Source organism: Pyxicephalus adspersus, chromosome 3 (assembly GCF_032062135.1).
Source record: "Pyxicephalus adspersus chromosome 3, UCB_Pads_2.0, whole genome shotgun sequence".
Classification (NCBI taxonomy): Eukaryota; Metazoa; Chordata; class Amphibia; order Anura; family Pyxicephalidae; genus Pyxicephalus; species Pyxicephalus adspersus.
In genome coordinates, this window is record NC_092860.1 from 43504920 (window position 1) to 43525861 (window position 20942).

Here is a 20942-nt window from a genome sequence, read left to right on the forward strand (position 1 = left end):
ATAACCATAAAAAAAGTCCAAACATAAAACAACAGCAACCACAGTCAAGCAGGGAATAAACCTTCTTCTGTGCACTCTACATTTAGTGAAATACATACACCAGAGCCCTCTGCTTCCCTTTTTTCACCTTCCCAGTCCATTAACCCTGCCTCAGTACCCTCAAGGGCCCATGCCCAGAAAATAAAGGGGTAGATACTTGCCATCAGACCAGTAAAACAATACAACTTTGCAAAATAATTTAAAATAGAAAACATTTAAAAATCAATTGTTCACTTGGCCACACTTTAAGGTGTTCATTTAAAAAGTAATCCACCATCATTTAGGCTATATGTTCGCTGTTCAAATCCTTCTACATTTCCTGTTCCAATGTCTATTAAAACAGTGGGCCTGATTTAGTAAAGCTCTAGGAGGGTGGAGAAGATACACTTTTATCAGTGAAGCTGTGTGATTCAGCAAACCTGTAACGGATCTAGTCTAGGATTCAAAACATTTGCAAATAGCAAATGACTTTGAAGAAATTTGTTCCATGTTTTCTGGATCACCCAGCTTCACTGTGAGAGCTTTAATTAATCAGACTCTATGACTTTTTCTGCCACCTACTGGCAGACATCAGAATGACCAACTTCAGCTAGAGGTTACTTTGGAATACCAGTGAGCCAATTTTGTAAATAGGCATTCAAAGTAAATGTTTAATGTTTAATAAGTATCCCTATATTTTTTTTTAAACCTGTGAATTGTGAAAACCCTATTTGTGGACCAAACTTTGCTGATTTTGTTTGCTTTCAGTAAGGTCAAACTTGTATTAAACCAGGACTGATAAGTAGCCCTGATTACTACTTTTTTTACATCCAGGATACATTTATTGGCTGGAGGATTTATAAAGGTCCATACCAGTATACTTGAATGTGGAATACACCTTACGGATCCTTAACAACCAATAGAACCCCATTTGTATAAACTTTGTATATTCTATTTAGATGTATTTTAAATATAAAGCCATACTATGTCTTTAGGTGTCTGGGTGCTTTAATAAATGGTTGCATGACAGTGCAAATATAAAATACACATTTATTAGCTTAATAATTTTATTTATATATGTTCACAAAATATGAAAGCATACATAGACATAATTGCAGCCACCAGAATATTGCTTACCCGAGCATCATAGTAATACTGAATACATAATTTCTTGGTCCTTCACCTCTAGTAGAGCAGTGTATTAAAAGGTACAGACCATAGCAAATACAAATACCTGGGAAATAACAAGTAGTACATAATCTAAACACTGCATTAGACTGTAACCACTCATATAAAATGCCTGTCACACAGACTACCCTGTTGTGTGGCAACACACAGTTAAAATACAGAAGCACAGATCCATAAGCAATCGTCAAAAAATAAATTCACCTTCTATGAAGGTCAATTCTTTCTTTCTAGACAGTTCAACCTTAGAAAACATTTGTAAAAATATTTTTAAAAATTTGGAAAATTATATCAGTATCCAGCCTGTTAATAATTTAAAATCCACATTGTGTCATTGTGTAGCAAACAGTATACTGCAAAGGAGGTAGAGAATGTAGGTACTACCTTTTGTTTGTCTCATCCATAAAGATTTAATAAAAACCTGTCTTGAGAAAAATATGGGGACTGTCACTGCTTCTCTCCTTCTGAAAATGCTAGGAGCTATGTTTGGCTTCCATACTTCCTAGTCTTAGCATTAAATGAGCACTGGAAAAGGTCCAGAACTTCTCCATACTTTTTTCAAGTTAGTAATAAGGAAGGTAGTGAAGCCAATACATTAGCACAACAGCCTGGTAAATATTAATATCAAAAGAAGAAGTCAGCAATTGCAGCCTGTGCAGTTTTCCTATTCAAGCTTTATTTTAAACTTTTAGTGGGGTCATAAAACTTCCACCCACCTTGTATCATGAACCCACCTCCTGGTATGTATAAATTTACATGGCAGATGTAGGACACTAGAATATGGCACCATCAGATATTACTTGCAGTCATGCAATGAGTTGGAGTCATTAAAAAATAAGCTTTGAATGCCAAATTGAAAGAATGACTACAGCTAAAACTAAGACCTGGCTCACCTTACCAACTATTTCCAGCTCTTAACTTCTGCACGGACCTCATTTTTAATTTATAAATGCCAATATAAGGCAAACACAGAGATATGAATGCCATTATATGTACACTTCCAACAACTTACCATGCTGGTTAATAGTACACAATGCCACACTAGGCAGAGTCTTACTATTTGAACTTACCCTCCTACTACTGCCATAATTGTATGTTTATTGTATATGTATCCAACTTTATTGGAGGAAGAATTTAGATGACAAGTGCACTTTAGAAGATCTTAACTTAACCAGGAATTGTGTGTTTAGAGTGCTAACCTGGGTTTCCTTTTTTGCACATATTCTCTCATTAATAAACAGAAGATACTAGCTCGATGTAAGCATACATAATAATATAAATAGCCCTCAATAGAACAAAACAGATTTTCTTACCGGTTTTGCAAGATTGCACCTGAAAGTTAATCAGTAGAAACAGATTGTTGTACAAAAGAGAAACATATCAAGTGTACCAATAAATAGGAATTGTTCCATTTGTATTAACAAAGGAACAGAGTTGTATGAAGAAAAAAGGATGTGTTCTCCTTTGTTCCACAAGATAGTAGCAGCTGAGGTTCGGACCAAACAAAGACAGCTAAGATAGGCAACTTTGTCCTTAAAAGTCCTTTACTGTGCACACTGCAGAGAAAATATATATATATATATATAGATTACAGTGTGTGTAGATTTTATTAGTGAATAAACAAGTTCAAACTTCTGTCCTTTATGTAATTTTCAAAGGTGACTTTTTGCGAGCACAAAGCAAGCTGACATAGGGAACTCCTATAAAAGCCCATTTCTCACTGGGCCAGAACTTAATGACAGGCCCCTGCTCAGGGATTTCTGATGCTGCATCAAAGTAGGCAAAGCAGACACAGCCGAGGTAGGCAGCCAGGCAGATGAGAATGTGCCTGCAAGATATAAGAACATAATGAGCTATTACACAGAATTACTGCAGTCTAAAATAGAAGGATTTCATAAATTAAGGAGCTGTAATGAGAAAGTAGTAACATGCCTTTACACTTATTTGACACCTAGAAATGAAAGTGCTATATAACATTCATAGTCTGTAATATTGTATAGTTTAACAGTATATTATTGCATAGTAAAAAAAAAGGGCATTAGTATACATACAACACAGTTAATATTATTATATGCTTATTGTATTTTTTGGTTCAAACTGTATGTTTTCCCCATAATACTTTACCCTTTCCTTCCTCCCTTGTGTATCCCCCTTTTTGATTGTATGTTTAAAATTCATAAGTTTAATAAAAAGTATTGAAACAAAAAAGACCACCTACTACAAAACAAAAGCAGTAACAAATCCTGGTTTAAAAATTGTTCAGATATCATTCTGCCCAAACTGAGATAAGTGATGTACCTAAACAGTGCCTAGAAATAGGTGAATAAACTTTAATGTCCTTGTAAAGGTATTAGATAGACATTGGCAAACTAACAGATTTGTTTTAAATTCTCAATTGAAAAAGGAACACCGCAACACCAAGGACAGCTGCTATTAAACCAAAGTATCTGTATGTTGGTCTATGTCTACTTATTAACTTTAAAGTGCATCTTGAGATTCATTTTGTTGATCAGTTGTAATTATATGAGTAGTAGATTTAGTAAATGCTAGCTGCATATGTTTTTATTAATTTTACTAAGTTGGAAAAGTGATTTGATATTTGCTAAATAAATACTATGGGCCTGATTTAATAAATCTCTCCAAGGCTGGAGAGAATACACTTTCATCAGTGAACCTGGGTGATACAGCAAACCTGGAATGGATTTCCTAAAAACATTTGCTGTTTGTTAGCAATTGTTTTTAATTCTGGACCAGATTCATTTCAGGTTTTTTGGATCACCCAGTTTCAATGACAAAGGTGTGTCCTCTCCAGTCTTGGAGAGCTTTAATAAATCAGACCCTATGATTCGTATGTGTAAATGATCTCAGCTGCAGTTTACTTGATGGAATGGATTGGTCCTTACTGCAGAATACATACTATTTAGTCTTCTCCATCTGAGATTAGTTTTAAACCTTATGACTAAGTACAATAATTACAAAACACATAAAGGTGCTATCATGCTCCCTTAAATTGCCTGTGTTGGGATGTAGGGATTAAGCACTTCCTGAGTATAGTATAGTGAGGTCTCCCTATTAGTATTTTTATTACACTGGGACAAAGCATCTGAGAAACTAATGTTTTACCTAGTGGCACCTAGACAGTGAATGGACCTCATAACATCATAGTAAAAATTACAACTTACTATATTTAATTCAGGGGTCACAAAATATTATTTTACAATATTTAGCTGCAACATTGTGTAAGAAAGTGTAATTATTTCCTTTATCTCTAATAACTGAGGGCTGCGTAAAAGGAAAGGGAGGGAACTTAAAACACCAGTTTGATGCCTGATAAAGGTCCTTTCATTAAAACTCATATAAATTGTTCAAAAACTGTTTTTTACTTAAAACTTACCATACACAGTGAAGGTAAGGGAAGTTAAAATGGGACCATAATTCACAGAATGCTTTGTCACTTATCCAGCAGACCAATGCCATTGTCCACCAAAAGCCTGACATCAGACCCAACTTATAAACTCGCATGTTGTCACACCTAGAAAAAAAAGCCAATTGGTAAATAATGTAACATTATGTTAATATTACATATTATTCTGAATTTTTAACTCTATTGCATGACAAAAGTAAGTACACACAAGAAAAGGTTCAAACATACCAAGGGATCAAGCAATTTCCTGGCTTCTAGCTGCTTGCAAGATCTTCTTGCTTTTTAATTAACAACAATTTAACCAATAAGTTAGATTTAAAAAAAAGCGAGTTGATTAAAGTTATTCTGAATATTGAATATGTGATACTGTGATACCTTTCTCTCCGGGACAATGTGAATCAGAATGGATATTTAGGAGTCATATTGAGATTGCTAAATTTAAATATATCTGATATAGATTTATTAGCCAGAAAAAGAAAATGGCAGTTAACAGTTCTGTAATCATTTAAACGAAAGTGATAAAACTAAGTTTTCTAGTCCGCCTAGATTTGGGTTGCTCCGTGTTTTACTGACAACTAATACTGCTAATTCTACAGGCTTGCAAATTAAACTTATACTATGTAGTGTTTGGTTAATCCATAATATATTTAGTGGGAGAAGTTTTGTGTTTGCAAATTAAACATATTGCATTATACTCATTTATATTATTACAAGGGGTCCCAAAGTTTTACTATATAAATTTATACTTATATATATATATGTATTTAGGTATATTTATTTATTCATGAGTTTTCTTAAATGATTAGATAAGAGGTACATTTTATACAGTATTAAAATGAGCTTTAGACTGTGCTTTCAGATCCCACTATAAATGTATATACCTTGTCAGATTTGATCATTTGGGGAATAGCACAGCTCTGAGGTCAGTTTTTAGATACCTACTGATTATATACAACAGTTCCTGCAGCAAATAATCTTCTGTAAAATCCCCAAGCAATGTGAAGAATTACAAAAACATATTAATAATAAATGTTTTGCAAGATGCATTGTTACATAGGCTAGTCATCATAATAAATATGTTTACTTATTGCTGCCAGTATTAAATTAAATAAATGATTAGTAACTCAGAAATTACACAATTAAAGCGAACAATAAATCGAGTAATGTTTTATTTTGCTTCCTAAAATAACACTTGCTTTATATACTGCACATATTACACGTATGTTTTAGAACTATTTGCACCACCACTGCTTTTACCAATATATGACTTGCAATATTTAATGACCCATGATATGTGATAACAATAATCTGTGGCTGGAATGTGCTTTGTCATTTTAAACAGCTACTCAAATGTATTTTAACAAAATATCAACCATGTGACAATTCAAAAGCAGGCGTTTTTAATACCAGGTAGCAATAATGTGCATTTAGTCAAAGTACTTTTAAACTGAAGTACAAATTTTCATTAAACCCCCATCTTGTACACCAAGCTCTGTACATGCTCACTCCCTATCTGAGATCCTAAGTTATCCAGATATATATACCATGGCCCAGGGACAGGTTGTGGTAAGAATATATACATAATGGGACATCCCATACAGGAAGTGCCATTAACATATATTATGGGGGGCAATGGATATTTGTACTTACTTTAAAAGCACAATTATCCCTCAATTCAGAGTTCATGTTTATTAGCTACCTATCCTGTAGAGCTAAAATCCAAACACTTTCCTTAGATTACAGAGTTGCACAGATAATGGAATAACCATACAATATAAAAAAAAATAACCATGAACTTGTTTCCTTTCTTTCGTCATCCTAAAGCATTAAAAAACATAGCATGTAAAAAAAAAAAAGTTTTTTGTCCATAACAAACAATATGCCTGACGTTATTTTGGGGAAAGTTAAATGTTGTTGGCATCATACATATCGCTTTTTTTAAAATAAAGTCAGCATACGTTTTCTATCTGTGTTGAAAACAAAGTCAGTTAAATGCCCTGTTAAGTATTAGAGGATGAGTCAGGGATTCTGCAAACTATAAAACAACACCAATCTAATGCTCTGCTGTTTTACGTAAGATGGTCAGGATGAAGGGATAGATAGGATTTTGTTGCGTGTCACTTTCTAGGAAATTCTAAGTCACGTGATAGTGTACAGTGACAATGCTGAAACCACACCATTTATCAGTATCCACAGGGTTCTGCAGAAAGGAAAATGGCACGCCGAGAATTTGTTGAACACTGCAGCTTTCTGTATTGTGTTTATCATCATTATACATGTGCTTTTTTAGCCACCAAACCAGCCTTTTAAATAAAGACATTAGACTTTAAAGACAAAGATCAGTAGACTATAAAAATTAGGTCACTCCTCACATTGCACAAAAATATAGTCAGTAATCTAAGATGTAATTGGGTAATATGCGCTAATCCACCTTGCATAATACAATTGCTTTAAATGCAATAGGAGAGGGGGGGAAGCCGTGCAAATCTAATCTTTCCTAATAAATTAGTGGTCATTTGTGAATTGAGAATATTGCATCAAGAAGTTTAATACACATGCAGCTGTTTAATATCTGGTATTTCTCAAAGGTACAAGATACAGACAAGATGGATGTTCAGAAAGACTGCATGCTTAAAGAATTGAAATTCTTTTTTACAACTTGCATTTATCCTCCCTTCTTACAATGAACTGTCTTGAACCCCCCCTCCACAGTTGACTTTTGACCAAGATCTCCTCTTTCCTGCCTGTGCCAGCCCAGTACAGCCCCACAGCCTTCTATAAGCCGTTTCCCGAGGAGATACACAAGCCGATAGATATATATATGGGGCTGTATTGCACAGACTCCAGAAAAAACTTACAGCAGTAGAACATAAAAAATGGTGGGATTCTGGCTCTTCAGATCCCTGTAAATAGGCAGTAGATTAAGTCAGTGTAAGGGTAGGGGGTAGGATAAATGCACCTTGTATATAAGTGCTCTTATGCTTTAGGCTGTCCCTAGTCTTGTTACCAGCTATCTTCAGCAGGAAAAATCACTTTATATACTATAGGTAAGCTCCTCTGGGCACAGTCCGCCTGTATCTGTCTGTCATTTACAACCCCAACTTAAAGTACAGCGCTGTGTAATCTGTTGGCGCTATATAAATACTGTTTATTAAGTACTTATAAATTATAGTTATGGTCTCTCATGCACATACCTCTTAAGCTCTGTAATCAGAAGGATTGTACAGGGTATTCCAAGTGTCATTAGAGATATGTTGTTGATTGCAGGCTTGATAAATGCCAAGACTGTAGTTATTCCAGAAACAACTCCGACTACTGCTTTAAATCTCCATCTGAAACAAAAAAGGCCATCAGCTAAAATTATTCTCAACTTTTTAAAATAGGTATAAGGATAGGTAGTAACTAGGCTTAGGCTGGAAATGAACATTTATGATTTTGACAAAAGAATGATAGATGAATGAACAAGCGATGTACACAGCACCGTTCTGTTCCATGGAGAGGGGAGGGGGGAAGAACAAGTGAGCAGCTGAGCTCTTCTCCATTTAATTCAATTCCGAACATTCATTGCCTGTTGTTTATTGATTTGTCAGGAGCAATTAATGAACGGCATTGGGTGACCTCTGCACACATGTAAGATTCTCGCCCCATACGAGCCTGACTGTTCGAGTAAGAATCATCTGACGTGTGTACATAGCCTTACTTAAAAAATACCAAAGTCAACTAATATATAAAGATTAATATAAAGATTACAGACAATGTATTATTATTATACCTGAATACAAGACGACATTTGGGAAGTAGAAGCCAGATGACATGCATATTTCTGGGATATTTTTATTTCTCAAGTGGTTGAACTTGATGGACTTTTGTGTTTTTTCAACCTGACCTACTATGTAACTATGTAAGTGAAAATCTATGGTGCTCTGCTAAGAAAGCTATCAGCTCTCTCATGTTAGCATTGTGGGCCAAGGTGAAGGAAAAGGGCCATAGCATCACAATGAGAGTTCAGGACAAATTACTTAGCAGAGAACGTCAGGATTTTAGGTTCTTGGCCATGTAAGAAATTATATGACTTTTAGGTAAAATAATTGTTTTGATAAAAAAAAATATTTATTTGCGTCCATTCACTAAATAAGTATGGGAAATTTAAAGAAAAATAGACACAGTAGTTGTTCTTCTCGACCTAATATTCTTGGTAATACCTAATAAACAACAACTGAATAATGTGTATCTGTATATTGCAAACATTTTTATGTTAGGGGGCAAGAGCAAGAGCTCAGGTGTGTTTTTTCGTGGTATGGGATGTCCAGGGAAGACAGGAGAGCCCAGAAACCATAAAGGGGGCAGTGGGGGATTTGTTTATAGTGTTCACTTTTAAGTTAGAGCAGGGAGCCTGATGGTAAAATTTAAAACAAGCTCAAGGCTGCTTTTTTTAGCCATTTTGTGTGCCCCTACTGGGAAAGATTTACCCTATCGATTAGTGCTGGAATGGAACACAAAAAAAGAGCAATAGATCCAAAGCTCTACAGCTGTAATAGGAACCGGAGGTGAGTGCTAAATGCAATTTATGTTTGCTAAATGTCAGATTCACCGATTTATAAATTAGCTCTTTGAAAGACTGTTGGGTCTGAGTTTTACTTTATTTCTTACCTGTCATGTCGGAAAATCCTTGGCAAGTGTCTTTTTGGAAACCACATTGCTAATGCAGACATCAACACCCAAAGAATAGCCAATTCATCCAACATCTGTCCCAGAAAACTCAATGTTGCATGAAAGTACACTGACCCGATTCCTGTATAAATAGAAAAAAAAACTATGAATAAATGATGTTTTACATTGAAACAATTTCTGCAGACCAGCAAAGCATCTAGACTGCAAACAAAACCCTACCTAGACCTTCTGAAGTATTACCAATTTTTTTAGCTATGGCATGCTTATCCTATAGTATATTATTAGACAAACACCGGAAGAGAGAAGAACAACTAACTGTGTCCTCTCTTCTACCTCCTGGCCTATAGCAGAAAATCCTGTAACTCTGGATCATCTGTAGCAGCCAAGAGCCAAAAGTGTGCAGTGTGACAACAGTGAAGCAAACATGCAAAATGAGCATCAGCAATGAGAACTATTAGGAGAAAAGGACCTGAGCATTCCTGTGTGACATCCCGTGTCTCCCAACTGCATTCCCTTTCTAACTGTGACTGTGTGGTTGTATGCAACAAACAGAACATCTTTATATATGCCTACCTTTTAGGCTGCTAAAGTATATTGAGGAGAGAAGTGCACATTTTTTCAGCACCATGGCTGGGCGGAGGCGCACACTTTAGAACTATGGATGCTACATTAGAGGGGGAGACAGAGGGGAGGCATCTCCTGTGCAATGGATGAGGCTAAAGCATAGGTCAATAGGGAATAGCACAGATTTTATTAAAATGTGGGTTAGATCCCTTTGGCACGGTTTACCTCTACCAACCAGTTTTGTAGATGATTCCACCCACTTCCACATACACGCCGGCCCTAAAGTTGTACTTGACTGCCAGTTATTTATTAACCCTCCAGAAATTTACATGGCTTTCTGTTCACCAGTGTTGACAAATCACAGTGTGTGCACAACAACGCATCATCCTTCTTCACCCAAGGAAATAAACCATGTTCGGATCACCTGTGTTTGTTTTATTTGTAGGCCCATGATGGATACAAGAATGCTACCTCTGTTTTGATTTTATCCAGAGGGCTGGAAGTAGGAGGCATCTTCTTTTGCTTTGGAATGCAGAAAAGTCTACAACTGGCCCTGCACCCAAAGCACTGACCAAGCACAACCTTTTCATGGCACTGACAATGCACAACCACACCACTGTACTGACTGTGTACATCCATATTGAATGCCATTACATTTATTCTGTACAACAAATGGCTGCCTCTGCACAGATGTGTACTTTTTATACATTTCCTAATTAAGCCTGTTCTATGAACTGGAAGATCTTTGCAAGTTAATTAAAAATAAAGTTTTTCAGCTGATTGCTTTGTGTTAAGCAGGTGGTAATATAAGATCAACTTTAAACATTGTTTTCCCAGCAATGTAATACCATCCAATTCTATTACAGAATTGTTTGCAATAAGATTTCAAAGCCCTGCAAATGAAGAATTTGTTTTACTATAAAATGTCTTCACCTTATGGAGTTATGATCCCAGCATACGCCCTTATCTAACTGAAAAAAATGTATTTGCTAAAAGGAAAGGGTGCGGATAATACATGAATTATGAGTATGCATATCATCTGCCTGGCCAGATTTTTTATTTACTTTGGGATGACTTGTAAATAGCTATGACAATACTCGGAATCTTGGCTTAGATGAAATGAAAACAATTGTTTAGCTGGAACGTTGTTTTTTGAAAACCAGGATGTAAATATGACGGCATCAGCAAGCTGTACTTGTTTAATTCAAGCAACGCAAGTGGATGTCATTTTCTGTGCGCTGTGCAGAAACATGTCGTACAGGAAGCCAACAGGAATTCTTTCCTTATACGTCTGACATAACACACTCACACTTACCAACCACAACAAGTAGAGTCCATATTAAATATATGCCGCTGTTGAAGCAGGTGGCGTACTGACGAAACAGGCACATGCATATGGGTGGTAAAACAAAAAACAAAATGTTGCTGACCTATAAAACAAAATAAATAAATAGAATTCAGCAAATAAACATGTAAGTACATAGAGCAAACAGAAAAAAATCTAACAACAATGAAAGCTACTACAAGCTTTTGTCTGAAAAATAGATGTTTGGAATGTTGGAAAATAATGCTACTTTACTTTAGCTAATAAAGGCTTTGTGACTATAGGCTTTTATTTTTATAGGGAAGCTCCTGCACTGGTTTAAAAAAATACATAGATATTGAGTTGAATGATACTGTATAAGATGATAAAAGTCAATAATATTCAGTTTAAACGTCACTGGAATTTATTAATAATGTTTTGGTCTGGTGATGCTAGAACAGGGGTGGCCAAACTTTTTCACTCAGGGGCCACAATCTGATCTAAAATTTGGCAGATGGGCCGGGCTAACAGTGAGTAAGTGGGGTTATGCCATCATGACGCCAACCTGCGAGACACAACGCCCACCTTAAGAGACACAACCTGCCCACCGCCTGAGCCTGTGATGCATACGGGAGACATGGTCCATGGCTCTGGCCAGTGCGCCCCCCAAGCAGGGTCCTTCTCATCACCCTGCTGTGGGGTGCACCGGCCAGAGCCGCGGACCACAGGTTCAGGGCCTCTGCTGTAGCCCTTCAATAAGGGAGTCTCCGTGCTCTCACGGTCCAGTTGTCAGATGGCCACAGCCCACTAGTGGGCCGCAGACAGGGGGTTGGGGACCCCTGTGATTTTTTTACTTTAAAAGGGGTGTCTACCCTTCTACGTAAAGTTCAAATTCTAAGTTTAGGTATGCTTTAAGGGCTGTAACATGTCAGCACACTGTTCAAAGATTAATACACAGGGTCCAGAAAGTAGGACTTATGGTACTGGTTTCCTTACAACACCAATAGAAGAATACCGTTTAAGTTTTTTAAGGTAATCCTCTTAACAAAACTGTGGGTAGGAATGGATTTAAAGAATCAGTCACTTCAATTATTACAGTGACCATCAATGAAAAACTGCTTTGCTCCTAATCAATATTTTCAATGCAATTAGCTGATGAATATCAACTCCAAACAGATTTAGTTTGTAATTACTGTATGTAGCAGCCAATGAAAATATATAAGCACAATATATAAGCACAATATGTGCTTTATAAGCACAATTGTGCCTGTTGTGCTTATAAAGCACAACAGGCACAATTCACAAAAAAAAAACAAGGATAAGGAGTTCTAATTTAGCCACGTGACAGCAATTCTCATATCAAATTTATTTTGGCTGAAAATACCTATTTTTAAAAAATAAGTATTAATATTCTGGAGAGCTAGCCTTGGGAATTGAGCTTAATTTGCTTAAATACTGGCATATACGTAGACTAAACTGTGAATGACAAACACAGTTTACTGTTAAAAAGTCTTGACGTTGGTGTCCATTGTTCTCTACAAGATTCAGGTGCCAGGACACCACAAGAACACAAGGTAAAACCTGTGGCTCAAGATATTAGACAGAAGCAGAACACGTTGTTCTCCTCACTTAAGTTTCACTCCTTAGGAGCAGATTTGTGATAAATATTTGTTTTACAATAAGAGCTGCCAGCATTAAAAACCAGACTCCCCTTGGGGTTTAACTGATGTAAAGCTAGGCTCCCCTAGTGGTTAAACTATTGTAAAGCTCTTCTCCTCTAATGGCCTAATTGTAACCAATTGTAGAGTGACACACTCTAGGCAGATCCAAAAAAAATTACTAGCAATTCAGGTCTTACATAAAATCTGTAACAAGAGAGATATGGAAGTTGCCATTGATGGACTGCCATCCTAAAAAATTCTAGTTAATTGCTTGTTACGTTGGCCCTTTTGCTACCCATGGAAGAACACACACATCATCTGACTTTTTTGCTGCATAGAAGTCAGCCAGGCTAGTCATTCAAAATACAGACACAGTAAGCCAATTAGCATTTCAGGTCGGCAATGGTAGCCTGGCTACATCCAATGACCACTAACAAAAAATCAAAAATGCTTAGAAAGCCATTTAACCCTAGGAAGATAGGGAAGTGGGTGAATTTGGGTAAAGGTGGGTAAAGTGAATGTTAACAATGTTAATGAAACATTAAAGTGAATGTTTCTTTATTAATATATGAGTAATACCATTAAAGTCACGGGGCAAGGTTTCTGTATGGGAGGAGTGCTAGCAAGAACATAGTCAAATTCCTTGGCTCGTTTTTAACTCTGCAATGTGAAAAAAAAAAAAAACTGACTGGTTGGTATAGGCAACAAAAATGTTCCTGTGTTCTTTTCATGAATAGGCCCCAATACATGAGGACAGCCCCTACATGCAAAACGAAGGCCATAGAAAAGACAGACTATGAATGTGCATTTGTTCAGCTCTCATTTGTAAGAAATGCTTGTTTGACTCATAAAAACAGAAGTATCGAATACACAGAAATCTACAGTGCAAATATATAATATAGTCCTGTGAAAAGTTCTCTCTTTGTTCTGTGGAGCCATTCCGCACAGAAATTAGTGGCATTTATTTTTAGAAAAGCTAGACTGTTCTCTATAATCTGTGGATTCTTGGAATACAAAATGCTGAAAATGGCTTTTGTGACGAGAATTGTATGCAGCTTGACACGGACAAGCAGGATAAAACTTAAGAAATGTTACTTTATTAAATGGACTCTAAACTGTTAAGGAGAACCAACGGTTAGAGACATTTAATCCTATCGCGCAACAAGCAATGATGTCAGCTTTTCTAAGTTTAGTGTAGTCACACGATTTAAACTACTTTAGAAATGAGGTGATGAACCTAAGAAAATAATGTCCAAATCTTCTTACAACTGTGTATCTAAGTTGCACAAAATACATTCAAATCTTGAGTCCAAGAAAGCTATTATGAGACCAATATAAACTAGTTTTACACCCAAAGACCATTTGTTTTGTTAAATATCCTCTGTCCATTCTCCTACATGGCAATAAAGCAACCACTACTGAACTCCTGCTTCATGTCAGGGATCACATACATTTCTGGGCAGAAAAAGACAGCATCACATCACATCACATCTGGAAAGGAAATATGGAAACATATGTTACTGCGGCAAAGGTGATGAGACGTCTGGCAGCTGTTGGCCTGTCCACTGGCTGATGGCCCACATTGACTGCCATTCTTTGGATGTTCAGTGTTTAAGGTTAAGCTATTTATATTCCAACTAAGGCAGGGGTGTCAAACTGTGACCCGCAATGTCCTGTTTTTTGGCCCCCAAAGGAATCTTAAATATGAAGTGCAGCTGGCCCGTGGCTGCATTGAAATAGCGCCGCTACTACAATTCCCGGCATCACCCGCGTCTATAGACCAGCAGCCTCTCTGCCCATGCGTAACCCTACATTGGACGATTTTATGGATGCAAGTAATGCCGGGAATTGTAGTAGCGGCATCACTCGTGCCTATAGACCAGTGACCTCTCTGCCTATATGCATTGCCCCGCATTGGACTGTTTTATAGACAGAGAAATGCAGGGAATTTTAGTGGTGGCGCTATTTCAACAAGGAAGGGATTTCCAGCAGCGAGCCACTCATATGATTTAGCCCGCCTCAATTTTTAAAATAAATTTCAAGGTTGGCTTGCGACTTTGTCTAAACTTTTAATTTTGGCCCACCGTGTATTTGAGTTTGACACCCCTGAACTAAGGTATTATTCTTAAAAAAAAAATTCAATACTGAACGCACAGATTCTTCATAATTATATTATCTTAAGGGCTGGCTTTACCATTATTCACAAAAAGATGTCTTTAAAATGAACCTGTCACTAAGAGATTATGTAAATGGTCCCAATTACGTTAAAGTATCTTATTATAATTTAGTGAATCAGTCCAAACCTAGTTATTATACCTGCATAATAATTTATTGTCATCAAGTAAAAGATAATTGCCACACACGTCTGATCTAATTGTTGTCAAAACCTATAATAAAGTGCACTGTAGACACACAGCTATCTTGTCTATTTCTTGTCACAGGTGAATAATCTGTGCCTTCATCATTGTGTTCCCAGGCCAAAAACACAGTAAATTTGTTTGATGAGCTACCAGCAGCAAACTCAACAAAAGGCAAAAGTAAAAAAGTGATAAACAATATTAACAATACCTAAAACAGCAATACAATAAGTAAATTAAAAAGTGTTTTCAACTCATAAGGATAAAAACCCTTTTTATATAGCATTTATACAGTATTATCATTTTGTTTCAAAACATTGTACTGTAATTCATACATATGACACTTAAATACAGGTAGTCCCCGAGTTAAGGACATCCAACATACAGACGACTCCTAGATACTAATGGGCTTCTCTGCTGTTTCCATATTAAAGCACAGCTTGATCCAGAAATTAATGAATGTCTAGGCTCCATAAAGGTTTTTTTTTTTTTTTTGCTTTGTTTGTGATTAACTGACAGTGAGGATTTTATGCAGTAACTGACACCACACTGCCTAATAATATGTTGAGACAAACATCTGTCCTAATTGCATTTATAAAATAATGTACCGGTTCCGATTTACATACAAATTCAACTTAAGAACAAACCCTCAGTCCCTATCTCGTATGTAACCCGGGGACTACCAGTATTTAAAAAAAACATAAATAAAATGTATACCTATACAAACCAAGGTATAGACTTTTCTTATTTTCCACACCCTGTACTTATATGGTGGTGTATCCTCTTAAAGATCGCAGTTAGATTTTATTATGGGTTGTTGCACATTGGCCCTTTCCTTGCATTGCCTATTCTGGTTCTAATAAAGTAAATTGCACGCTGTGTAAACACTGTGGGGTAAACTATAGTAGAAAACAATATTGAGACCAGGATTAGCATCCAGCAGGGTATTCCTTGAAGTGCCTATTTTATATCCACTGTGGTGTTAACTACTGTGGGCTACTGTTTGATTTAGATCAGGGCTATCAAGCACTAGGGTGTACCTTGCAGTGTCTAATCTGGTTCCACTGTAGAGATACTACTGTTTATTATGCTTAGATTAAGATCAGGGTTATCATGAACCAGGATCTTCCTTGCAGTCTCTTATCTGGTTTTATTGTAAAGTATACTACTATGAGTTACTGTAAGATTGGGATCAGGACTACTGTGCACCAAAAAGGCCAGCAAGCTTTTATGTAAAAGCACTACGTTGATTGGACATGAAAGGAAGTCAACTACATGTCAAAGAGAGCACTCAATGAACTGTGCACAGAACTCTGGCAAACAGCTGTATGCATATACTGCTAAACTACTCATGGAAGTTAGATCATAGTAGCTCATCCTCATCATAGTAAATTATCCAGCCAAGCAAACTCATTTAGTATTATTTCTTTCAGTGGAGCAATTCTCATCCTGATGGTTCCTCTGGAGGTTGGTTTGTGAAGCAGTGACTACCCATATGATGGTGCCACTTGACCACATTAACAAATGATCTGTGTGACATCAGCAATCTATCTGTAAAGGTGGCATTCTGACCACCACTGTACGAAGGCATTCCTACCACATGCAACTAATGCAAAGGACATTTTTCCTACTGATTATTGACAGGCATTGTCCAACAGCTGAAAATTATTTTAAAGGTTTCTGATAAGTAAAAAGTTTGAGAAAATCTCTAATACATAAACTATAATTCAACACTATATACAAGAATAAATGTTACAGCCATACATGAAATTCTTCTAATCTCCATACTCCTTTTTTTACTAGTTCTTCCTTTGTTTAAAAAACAGGACAAAAAAAGGACAACATTTCTATTTCACCATAACAGAAAAGAAATAAAACATGTAGCCTATCTCACTTACTGTATTGTAAAACTCTGCAATGGTGGGGACAATTTTGTAGTTGTCTTCACACCAGTCCACCTCAGAGCTGCCAGCCTGCAGCTGGTCCCAGATCTTCAAAGATGCCATGGCAGTACCTCTCTGTATATAACTTACTCCTCAGCTTTGCTGCACAGATCTAAAGGGAATAAGAGTTATAATCCTGTTATATTAATCCCACAGACAAGCATGCTGCCCTATATACAGAACATGAAAAACCTGCCGGTGCCAACCTATGCCCAGCACCCTGCACCCACAGCAATATGCCCATTCTTATTATTATACTGAATGTGATACCTGCCTGGTACAGATCTTGTCTGGCTGCCAATGACACAGTGAATGTACACAGCAGGGGATGTTATGGCTCCTGTATACACAGCTGCTCATAGCACAGCTCACATCGCATCCTCTGCTCTCTCTGTCTCTTCTCACAAGTGTACATAATAATTAAAGGCGTCCATTGGCTGGATGGAGCTCCGCCCCTGGGAGGGGCCAGCCCGGCACATGAACCGCACAGGCTCCGCCCCTCTCGGCTTAGTTTGTTTACATGATGAGAGCAGAGCAGGGGATGACAGTCATCCCCTCCCCCTCCTCCTCCTCCTCTGTCTCCTAATATCCTGAGCTGGATGCTTTATTTAATACAAACCCAGACAACAGTAATATTCCACGTGTCCTAGTGTGCCAGGGGAAAGTGTATGCAAAGGCAACAAAGCTTTGTTAGTTTTGGATAGGATAATATTAGGTGAAAGACAATTCTCCTGTGGGGCAGCTGTTCCAGGGTGAAATTTTAGTTTACTTTGGAGAATATTGTTGTTGTTTGCTCTATAGGGCCAGAAGCAAGGTAAGACTCACTTGTTGGGTGCAGGCAGCAAAACCTGCTTAGACTACATACACACGTGCAATAATTATCATTGCAAAACAAATGATTAACAATTATTCCCATTTATTTTGATTGATCATATAGCGCACGATTCTGTACATGCTGTAATGATACGATTGTTCAAATATAATCCACCAATAATGCGCACGCGCTGGACACGATCGTTTGAACAATGCAGGAAGTGACATGTAAAGGAGAAAGTGTACCACAGAACCATCCACAATCACTGAATGACCGTACACACAATAGATAGCAAACGATCGTCACCCAATCAGATCTGCCTGGACAGTCGTTAGTTTCCAGCAACTTTCCTCGTTCATTGACCAGCCGTTGTGCATTTTTTTGCTAAACATTATCGGCCGATCCGTTGTCAATTGTTAGTTTCTTAGCTGGATTTTTATGCACCTTTAGTAGCGTTTTAAAGCTAGCTGGAAAATGTCTTTGCCGGGTTTTACCACGGTTTCCCATGTTTTTACCGTGTTTATGTTTCAAGCTCTTATAAATGTGGGAAACTGCCCCATCGAAAGCGATGGAAGCGTTTACCCGCATTTTTTAGCATTTTACCCCACGTTTTAATTTTTAAAAGGTTGCAAGGAACAGTATCTATAACTTTCATAAACGTGCCTCAAGAAAATGCCCTGGTGTTGACTAGCCTATGGGAATGCATGGGAATTTGAAACATGGGATTTTTAAGCCTCAGGTTAAACGCTGGGGAAGCGTTCGTGTAGACTAAGGCTATGTATACACGTGCAATATTTATCCTTGGAAACTAACGATTAACAGCCGATAATTGTTACCAACACAAGCGCACAATGACTGGTCCATGAGCAATGAGGAATGTCGCTGGAAACGAACGACCGTCCTGGTGGATCTGATTGAGTGACAATTGTTCTCTATCTATTGTGTTTAATAATAATAATAATAATATTGTGTGTACGGTCGTTCAGTGATCATGGGTTGTTCTGCGGTACACTTTCTCAGCGGAACACCCAAAGGGCCAGAGAACCGTCCCCATTGGGCCATAGTTTGCCCATGTCTCTTTTAGACAATGACAATGCCATATTTCCTCCCATAAATTAGAGTAGTGGACTTGTCCTAACTATTACACCAATGTTAGAGCTTCTCACATGTATAACAGAGATTTATATCTTTCACTTGTGCTGATCATGCCATGCACTAATTCTGCAAAAACAATTATGAGTGCTGTGCAGCTGTATGTAACACTATCAATGAGTGTATTTAACTCCTTAAAGAGCTAAGCACAGCAATTTGTGTATAAATTCTTACAATTGGTTTTAGTCTTTTTTATTATAAAATTCTGTTTTGTTATTATAAAGTGCTGCTAACCTTCTCTTTTTCAGGCATGTCTTGTCTTTACAAACTCACATATTTGCCCAGTACCGATTTCCTGATAGTGTCAATGGGGGACCATACCATGCGTGTTGGCAAGGTTGCCCACAATCTCCAGTAAAGGCATATGACAAGGTTAGAATGATGAAACACAATTGACAAATTCAGGCTCTAATAAACATTAAAATAATAGAAATCTATTTTGAATGATAGAAGGTGTTGCAATAAAGTAAACCCTAGAAACTGTTTTAAGAAAAACAAAGGTACTGTAATGTTTTTAGGAAGTGAAATTTAAAATATGCTGTAAGCTACAGAATTACATTGTGCGAGACTCAAAACTTCTGTTTTATTAATGTTTGTCAGCTCTAAATGTCTCTAAACAGTTGTGAAGCCAATTTTTTGTGTCCTGGCATATTAGACATTGTGCATTACGCTAATATAGAAGAATCTTTCATACCAGGGTGGAGACTTGAAAACAAAAATGTGTTAAAAAAAAGTGTTTTTATTCAAGCCATAAAATATTTAACCAATAGATCAATGAGCATAATAACCACCCTGACCGTATGAATAATGAGTATTTTTAAATGTAAAAGGCTGGCAAGCAGATTCCCCAGCCGGCATCTGCTTCCCCTGGCCTCACGTCCCCAACATCCACACGCAGGGGACGCAGATACCGTCATCTGTGTAGCTTGGTGATGACCGGCCGGCAACGCCAGGGAAAGCAGATGCCAGGCATCGCTGGAGGATGCTGCGGGCACCGCTGGAGGATCGCGCTGGAATGTGGGAACCAGGTAGGTTTTAAAAACTTCCTGGCAATTCCACCACCAGTGTGGCTCAGGGTTATTACTTTTGGCACTAAAAATAAACCCCAACCACACACTGCCAGAGAGGTTAGGCTACCTTATTGCTACCTCATAGGCACCTATGAGGGTTTGATTGTTTACCAATATAATTGATCCTACTGTATAGGAACTATTGTTTATAGGCTTTTGGTACTGACCCTAAGATTAGAGTGGAAGAATGAAGAAAATAATAGCAAATCTTTAGTACAAACAGAGATTTGTTCTGCAACCTAACACATGAAATGTTTTCCACCATAAATGGGTGGCACAGTAAAGACCCTTCAACATTACCCGCCAATGACTGCTGGGATTCTCTTTGATTTGGGAAAATACATGTCATGGAAATACATTGAATGAGTAGTTTGGACCTTATGGCGTGGGTTTTATTGTAGGGTCTATTAGAAGCTGCTGGCTGTGCAGTCAGGGTCATACTTTACACAGCACTGCCAGAAAAGTTATCCTGGCTCATGTAGCATGAGGATTTGGCAAAGTCAAAAGGCCTTGGAAGATACAAAATTACATTCTAACCTTACATGATATAAATTATTAATATTATTTTACATTTTTTTTATACTTTAATTTTTTTAGATCTACCAAATAATATAACAATATTGCATCCTGGTATTGCATTAGGGCAGCGGTCGGTTGGTGGTCTGTGGCTCTGGCCGGTGCGCCGGCCTGAACCTTGGACCACGCCTCCCGTACAAATTGTAGGCTCAAAGCGGCAGGCGGGTTGTGTATGCCGCACATACACGGTCCTGAGTATATGCA

The 20942-nt window shown here is 37.4% G+C and overlaps 1 protein-coding gene across 4 annotated transcripts; it reads right to left on the bottom strand.

The window, feature by feature from the left end:
* Positions 1–1067: 1067 nt before the first annotated feature.
* ACER2 (alkaline ceramidase 2) lies at positions 1068–17547 on the bottom strand. 4 transcript variants are annotated; one of them, XM_072404387.1, is made up of 7 exons: positions 17401–17547; positions 17082–17228; positions 11178–11292; positions 9278–9419; positions 7822–7959; positions 4598–4735; positions 1068–3031 (listed from the first exon to the last, which is right to left on the bottom strand). In XM_072404387.1, exons 2-7 carry the CDS (start codon positions 17187–17189, stop codon positions 2845–2847), a joined length of 828 nt encoding a protein of 275 aa, XP_072260488.1. In that variant the 5' UTR covers positions 17190–17228; positions 17401–17547; the 3' UTR covers positions 1068–2844. The 4 variants fall into 4 exon arrangements, with proteins under 4 accessions (XP_072260488.1, XP_072260490.1, XP_072260486.1 ...); XM_072404389.1 differs by having other exon boundaries at positions 17397–17542; XM_072404385.1 differs by having other exon boundaries at positions 17082–17238; positions 17401–17540.
* Between the last annotated feature and the right edge of the window lie 3395 nt (positions 17548–20942).

Bases quoted from the DNA above. Each gene is read 5' to 3' on its own strand.
- ACER2 (XM_072404387.1), bottom strand. From the start codon at position 17,189: ATGGCATCTTTGAAGATCTGGGACCAGCTGCAGGCTGGCAGCTCTGAG. The intron at 11,293-17,081 runs GTAAGTGAGATA...TTTGTTTTATAG, and splicing joins TTGCAGAGTTTTACAATACA to GTCAGCAACATTTTGTTTTT. The intron at 7,960-9,277 runs GTAAGAAATAAA...TTTTTGTTTCAG, and splicing joins AGGATTTTCCGACATGACAG to ATGGAGATTTAAAGCAGTAG.